This window comes from Dermacentor andersoni, chromosome 3, assembly GCF_023375885.2.
Source record: "Dermacentor andersoni chromosome 3, qqDerAnde1_hic_scaffold, whole genome shotgun sequence".
Lineage (NCBI taxonomy): Eukaryota > Metazoa > Arthropoda > Arachnida > Ixodida > Ixodidae > Dermacentor > Dermacentor andersoni.
The window spans coordinates 104,450,280-104,458,540 of NC_092816.1; the positions used below are offsets into that span (position 1 = coordinate 104,450,280).

Consider the following 8,261-nt stretch of genomic DNA (forward strand, 5'->3'; position numbering starts at 1 on the left):
CTAGCTTTACCGCAGCAAGCACATGCGTGTTCTTCTTTCTTATACCTGGCTTTATGAGTGCGTGTTCTAAGGCGACTTGACCTTGCTTCGAGAAGCAATGAGCTTCCCTTTGAGTTATCAAAAACTGTGTCTTTCCCGATTTCGTTTATTCTTCTTTAGTAGTTACTTATAGTAGGTTTCTTTTCCATTGCCGCCCCCTATATGATTGTCTCAGCCTCTCTGACTTTCTGTTTGACGTTATTTGTTGCGGCGGAGGCGATGCAGCTGAGGCGAGCGCCATCTAGAGGTGTTGCAAGTAACCGAGAGCGCCGCCCCATGGCCTCCGAGATTTGCACGCGCAGGCGCGCAAATCTCTCACGCCGTGGCCGGTCTATGCATGAGAGAAACGCAGGAAAGTGTTTGCGTTTGAGTTTCCGCGAAACAGAATTATGTTTTCTTGTATATTGAAATTACACTCCGAAGCTATCATGTCTGTAGGTTGTGCGTAAATCGTACTTGATGATTTTTCTGACGTATTTTACTTTGAGAAATTCAAATATTGTGTAACTTCTTTGGACTAGACAGAGGGCATACCTGGTTAGGTGTGTGTACTTTGGTTTGCATGGTGCGGATTTCTTTCTACCGTAACGATGGTCGACGCTGGACGCCCACGCCGAATTTTCTGCGACATGAGGCCCTTAACACTATCAAGTTAAAAATTGCAGGACACTTAAGCTTCGCCTTTAACAGCGGAACGCGATAGCATTCAAAGATGGCAGCCTGCTTGTCACGCTTCCAGGCAACTGCAGCTCGCACGTAACCATAAATCTATGCACGAAGGAGATCTTTTTGGTAGAAACGCGGCCTCTTGCGTGGGCCGATCTCCTGTTATTCTTTCGCACTTTTGATATTTCAATCTAAGATTTGACACAACAGGCATGCACTGTCGGTATTTTTTTTCATGGAACTCGTTTGTGGGCAGCCATTCCAAAAATTCCGAGGAATAACTTGTAAGACAAGGTATGACAAAGAATGTAAGACAAGGTATGAACAACTTTACTGATAGAGAAAGGGAGAGAGAAAGACCTTTAGTAATTGAAAAATAAATAAATAAACGACGTCGATCAAATTCTAAGTACACACATAAGTATACTTATTTCTCGCGAAAGGTGCCTCTAGGGGAGGCTTGTGTGCGAGGCGAGAAAGCTGGATAAAAAAGGAAAAAGAAATGCGGCCGACGATTACGCTTCTTGGTAATGCGATCTTTGAGCGCCGCTGCAGCCTTATTTCAACAATAGGCAACCGCATACAGAGCACGCAGTGCCGAACGGAGGCGGTTCTGCATTTCGGATTGGGCAGCACACACCGCGATCCACCGCTGTTGAGCCGGTGCTGCGGCGAAGCGCCATGGCGCCATCTTATAGTGGGTCACCGCCCCGGAGAGGGGGGAGATTAGCAATTTAATGTTTCTTATGAGGTGGGATGAGGAAACAGTTGGAGAAAGTATTGAGTAGAGGTCACGCACTCACTCACAGACAGGTTTCAATGTGGCCGCACAAGGTTGGGGAGGGAAGTAGAAGGGGACGAAACGCTATAACTGTCTTTCGAGTCACCACAACGGCACTGCGCCAGTAAGGGTAGATATAGGGCAAGAGTGGAAGCGGGAGAATGACAGCCAAGCGCCAAACATTGCCACAGGCGACAAATGCTACTGACGAACGCGCCCCGCAAACGGGGAAGCGAGAGACACGGCTGAGAGCCGTACAGCCACGCGACGCGGAGACGGAGGAGCGGAAAGGCGTAGATCACGCGTGAGGCGGCAAGGAACGCCCGCCGCCGGCACCGCGGCAGTGCCGCGACAACGGGAGAAGGGACGGCGATGGTGTGGTGGACGGTAGCGACGAGATTCACCGAAACGGCGCTGCGCGCAGGAAGGGGGCGAGAGGGTAGGCGACAACACGTGATCAGGCTTTGGAGAACAAGGGGAGAACAAGGCTCGTGCCGTGCGCGAGAGATGGCTCCAGGAGCGCGCGCAGCTAGAGCAGCGCGCTGGCCCCAGCTACGGAGATGGTTACGGCGAGGCACAACGGCAAGGCCGACGGCGACGCGAAACGCGGGAACGGGCGCCAAAGAGCTGCGCTCTAAAACCTACATATAAATAAAGGCAACCCCAGTGGTGCTACTGAAGAAAATATGTTCTAGAATTTGGTGCGAGCACTACGTCTTTTATCTGAATACATGAACAGTTGTGAAAATAAATTTTTCGGAAGCTTGCATTTATCGTCAAAATCATGAACTTTTGCACTTACAAGACACAGAGACTCCAAATTGCCTGCTTGCTCGCTTGTTTATTTATTTTTGGAGCACATGAGAGAGAAACAACGAGACGTTGTTCCAGCACCGCATCTCAAGCGCAGCTGATATTTTAACGCGAGAGCGTTAGGGCCCCGTGTGGCAGAAAATTCGGTGCCGGCGTACGGGCACCGGCGTCCGCGGCCGACGAATGATCCCGCACCACGCATATGCTTTACGGCACTAAAGTTGTTTTAGCTAAGCACCTCGCCGGAAATTGATGAGTGGTTTTAAAAGAGAAAATAGAAGAGCTGAGTACAGCGCCGTTACTGTACTTATCTCTTCTATTTTCTCTTCTAAAACCACCAGTGCCGTAAAGCATATGCATGGTGCGGGATCATTCGTCGGCCGCGGACGCCGGTGCCCGTACGCCGGCACCGAATTTTCTGCCACACGGGGCCCTAACGCTCTCGCGTTAAAATATCAGCTGCGCTTGAGATGCGGTGCTGGAACAACGTCTCGTTGTTTCTCTCTCATGTGCTCCAAAAATAAATAAACAAGCGAGCAAGCAGGCAATTTGGAGTCTCTGTGTCTTGTAAGTGCAAAAGTTCATGATTTTGACGATAAATGCAAGCTTCCGAAAAATTAATTTTCACAACCGTTCATGTATTCAGATAAAAGACGTAGTGCTCGCACCAAATTCTAGAACATATTTTCTTCAGTAGCAACGTTTCGACACATTCTAAAAGTTACATAGAAAAATATGATTAAGAAAGTAGTCCCAAGGCGGAGGTTTCTTTTGAGACAGTTTGCACGCACGAGAATGGCTTTCGGAACGAAATTAGGACAGTGGTATTGCAGTATCGTCACTATAGCAAAAGAAAAAAGAAACGCAGCAGCAAACGCTTTTCATAACTTAACTTTTATATTGCACAACGATATATCTGCGAACACAGTCAGCGATCGTCGAAAATCTGATCTGCCAGTCAAGCACGTCGGCTTTTATACATGAGTCAACGAAGTTTGCAGAATAATCGCTGGTGCCCGTCTGTCTTCCAGAAAGTATCAAACGACTCGCGTCGCGTATACAATCAGAGCACACAAGCTTTGATGACAAGAGAAAGAGACAAAAGGGGAGGTACGACAGGGATGAAGTGTAAGTACCGGCTCGTTGCCCTGTGCTGGGGAAAGGGAATAAAAGGAGAAAGAAGAAAAAAAACGAGAAATATTCACACAGTAACGCGATGCTACGCGCTACAACATTCAAAGACGGTTGCACAATTCACAAGCCCTCAAAAGCTTCAGCAAGGCCCTTAAGGCCATGAGTGCCGAAACCGGTCTGAACCACTGTCCTAGAACGTTTTCTTCTGTGAAGGGGTGATCGTGCAGTTTTTCAGTCATTTGGAAATGTTTTGATTTCTGTAACAGCAGCTGCAGGAACACGTTTGTATTTTGGCGTGCTCGTCAACTACATTGTGCCCCCATCTCATCGCATCTTAACCAATGTGCGACATCCCACTTGACAAAGCACGATCGGAGGTGCAAGGTGCTAGACACGCGCCGCGTCACTAGTTGCTGATGTATAGAATAATGTCAAATACACCGCGACGAGACTTGATGCGGAAATCACAGAAAGAGGCGAAAAAAAAATATGTGGTTGCGATTCGGCTTCGTCCCATATATGGACAGCACAATCGTCTAAAATAAAGCACACATCCACCTGTATGTTTTTCCAGGACGAGGTACGCAAGTTTGATAGGTATTTTTATGATGACGGCACAATCTTTCTCAAATATTTTGCGCCTACAGGTCCCGATAGACTGGCGTACCGCAAAAGTGGTACTCATACCCAAACCAGGAAAACCCCCCCACATAATAATCTGCGGCCTATTTCCCTTACGTCATGCATCGCCAAGGTTGCGGAGCACGCGATACATAATAGGATCACTGAACATATTGAAAGCAAGGAGCTCTTTAGACACAAGCTAATCGGCTTTAGACAGGCGTTGTCTACACAGGACGCTATGCTTTTGCTTAAGAAAGCAATCTTTGATAACCCTACTCGCGACGTGAGAGGGATCCTCGCACTGGACCTCTCCAAGGCCTTCGACAGGGTCGCGCATAAGCACATCCTGACGGTGATTTCGTCTCTCAACCTGAGCCAACGGTTTCATGATTACACGAGATCTTTCCTCGCGGATCTTTCCTTGGAACGAGGTCAACATCCACAAAGATCCATTATGTACTTTCAACGAAATCGTTTCCCATTATCGACTAGGCAGGAGGACATTTCCATCCCCTCACCCTAAATTGAACAAACCTCACGCTACCACACTCAGACTCCTACAAACCCGTTCCTATCCCACTCCTCGGTCCATTAACAAGATAGATCCTGAACACTCACAGTCGTGCCCCAAATGTGGTCATGACTCATGCTCGTTTGACCACATGCTCTGGCTGTGCCCTGCCCTTAACGACCATCACGAAAGAACCCATCACGAAAGAACAATGGCCGGAATCTCTCAAGAGCAGCAATCTCCACATTCAACTCCAGGCTGTCCAGAGGGCCCACGACATTGCGGCGGGACTTGATCTCCCGGTCCCATCGTCGGCGGAGCCACCGACTTGACCTTCGGGAGCCTTCTGTTTTGGCTCCCCAAGGTCTCAGTCCCTCAGGACTCAAATAAAGTTCTTGTCATGTCATGTTTTCGGATACACGGCAGCAGATTTTGGCGCCAGCCAATCAGATTATTAGGGCGACTGTGTATGGTAAAAGCGTTCCGTAAATTAAGTGGAATGATTTGACATTCTATCGTAGGCCCCTTGCCGTTGACGATAACTTGCGATGTTAGCTTGTCAAGTGTCTGTTGGTGATAGCTGCAGAATGTCGCTTGTTGATTCTTTACATCCCGAAACATGACAGTGGCAGCTGTGCAAAAACGTCATTTCGAAATTTCTTTATTGGTCTCACACCAGCTGTGGGAACGTCGTTACACCTTCTGACGCGAATGATAATCGGCCCCACTTGGTTGCACCAGAACGAACACGTGACAAGCCACTGAGCTAATTGCGATCTGAGGTGCAGAGGCTCGGACTCTCGACGGTAGACTGCGCCGCGTCCTCCTTTCCTTCGGGGATCGGACCAGTCCAGCTAAGCTGCTCTTTCAGACGCTGGAGCAGCTGAAGCAGCCTCCGGTGCTGGTAGACTCCCTTGTGGTGGCCGAACGGGTCCATCATGGCAGTGCCGTTCAGATGCATCTGATCGCCGACCAGCTTCTCGTACCTGTCGCAGTACTCGGGGAACGCCCTCAGGATCCTCCGCCTCAGGGCCGGCGGGCACGCCGAGCTGCCCACGAGGCACGCCTCGACCGCGTCGCACACCGCTACCCTGATCGTTTCGTGCCGGATGACGGCGTTGTAGCGGCTCGCGTCGCCGGGCCTCCGCTCCCTGTCGTACCCGACTTCGTTAAAGTACGGCTTCTCGCTCATCAGCGACTGGATCGAGATGAGCACGGTCTCAACGTTCTGCGTCGCGTTCCACGAAGGCCCGGGCCACGTGCCCAGGACGCCGAGGCACACCTCGCCGCAGGCGTAGAAGTTAGGATTGAAGCGCACCCTGCCGGCGTCGGTCGTCATGACGCGAACGCGCGGCGGGCTCACCGGGTAGTTGGGCGGGCACTTGACCAGGAAGTGGAAGAAGCCCCCTTCGCACGGCGTGTTCGGCGGCCCCACGATGAGCGCGTGCATCTTGGTGATGTTGTCCTCCTCCGGTTCGATGAAGATGCCGTGCGGCGGGCGAGCGTAGATGTAGGCGATCTCGCGCTTGACGCGGGCGAGGCACAAGGGCGTCGGCTCCTCGTGCTCATGCGAGATGGGGTCCCAGACGTCCTGGTCGAGCACGTACGGCAGCTTGGAAGATCCGTATGTTCCCGCTAAATTCATCTTCCCCGCTCGAGGGGGCTTACACAGCGCCGAATGAAGCCTGGGTCTGATTTACGCGTGGCAGCGGGAATTTTTTTTTTAACGTGAGCTGTGCTAGACCGTTCTTAAAGGAATCGTCGTCGGCTTCGTCTTTTCCTATAATGGATCGCACTGATCCGTGATAGCAGTGACAGTGACTTCTTCGCAGGGAAATTTATTTTTACTCTTTTCTCGATGAATGACTGATGTTCACAAATACAGTGAAGTAGGAAAGAATACGTTAACACACAAAATAATGCATTTGTTATAGACGTGGCTAAGCGTCCTAAGTGCAAACGAAGTGCTAGGTGCGGTGGTGACAACGACAAAGACGGAGCAGGGACAGAAGGGTGTGTGAGAATCACTAGGGGTAGTTTCTTTATTATATACCCGTTCACACGAAGTTAAGCGTCTTTCCTGCAGCATTTTAAATGGGTTCTTACAGATCATTTATAGGGTCTAGCGATAGGTCTCATCATTGTTACAGATGCATCAAAATGCGAAGAAAAGTTCGGTATTGGCATTTTCTCCCCTGCTCTTTATTGGATTTTTTCCCTCAGAATTCCTGATTTGATACTAGTGAATGCTTTCATACTAGTGATTGGGCTGAATTCCTGCCAGTATAATATTAGACCTGAGAAAACTAAGTCCACCACCTTCATCAGTAGTCATAACAACCAATTCGTTGTCCTTATGTTCATTACTCACTGTCAATAGTGAATTTCACAACTTGCATACAATCCATTCTCTTGTGGCTGCACAAATAAAATTAATAAGACGTGTACGGGTACTTAGACATGAGGGATTAGCTATGTATAAAATAGCAGATAGCCTGGCGAAAGCGGGCCTCAGTGGCCCAATTCTCTCGGTAATTCCAGTGTCAACATACATTACTAAAGCTAGATTCAGGCCGTATGCTATCATGCTTGACGTCTTAAACCCACCTACAGATAATTTTGCAAAGTATCGACGCCTACTATTCCCTTCGCGCAGAAATTTGTTTCATACCCGTAAAAGTGAAGTTACTCTCACTCGATTACGATGTCGAATAACTTCCTCAAAATTTTATTATCAACACAGGGCTGACCTGGCTTACTCCCCGCTGTGTCTCTGGTGAAGATGAGTCGCTTGACCATTTTCTTTGTTATTCTGTAGACGACTTAAACGTACAAGGAAAAGTATCTTAAAGACAACATCTAGAAAATTTTGAGTAAAATTTGGTATTCCGGAAATTCTTTTTCTCGGAGTCTCCTTCCCTTGGGCCATGTCACACGGATGCTTGCTCAGCCCAGTGCTGCCAAATCTATGGAAATTTCGCTAGACCTAGGTATATTAACGCTTGTTTAGGGAAATAGAGAAATTAGTCCAAATTTAGAGAAATTTCGCGCTGTAACATTGAAACGGCTAAATTGCTGACGTGAAGGCCATGATTTTATTTCAGTCACCTCAAACTACCTTCGCATTAGCATGTAAAGGATGACTTGATCGTACAACAGTGCAGTGAACATATCTCGACAATAAAACGACAGGCAGAAGTTGACCTGGGCCTTTTAACGAAGCGCTACTTGTGCAATTTGTCTTCATTACTTTTAAAAGTGTTGACGATATCTGTACACTCTAAATTAAATATTTATCTGTAAACGGCGAAACAGACTCACACATTATGTATGTATGTATGTATGTATGTATGTATGCATGCATGTATGTATGTATGCATGTATGTATGTATGTATGTATGTATGTATGTATGTATGTATGTATGTATGTATGTATGTATGTATGTATGTATGTATGTATGTATGTATGTATGTATGTATGTATGTATGTATGTATGTATGTATGTATGCGACACCATTAAAAAAAGCAGCACGGACACCACCTAGTCATAACTGGAAACATATACCTAGCACGACGATGTGGTCGTGGTCCTGAACAGCCGACTATAGGCACGCGTACACTCAAAATTACCTAGAACCGCCTATGGGCAGGGCAACATTGGACAGAGTTCCAGTGTTCATTTGATTGGGCTA

The 8,261-nt window shown here is 48.0% G+C and overlaps 1 protein-coding gene across 1 annotated transcript; it reads right to left on the minus strand.

Annotated features, from left to right (window-relative positions):
• Positions 1-5,209: 5,209 nt before the first annotated feature.
• On the minus strand, positions 5,210-6,327 carry LOC126540788 (ubiquitin-conjugating enzyme E2 Z-like). Its single transcript, XM_050187629.2, has one exon. The coding sequence runs from the start codon at positions 6,211-6,213 to the stop codon at positions 5,335-5,337; it is 879 nt and encodes a 292-aa protein (XP_050043586.1). The 5' UTR covers positions 6,214-6,327; the 3' UTR covers positions 5,210-5,334.
• Positions 6,328-8,261: the final 1,934 nt, after the last annotated feature.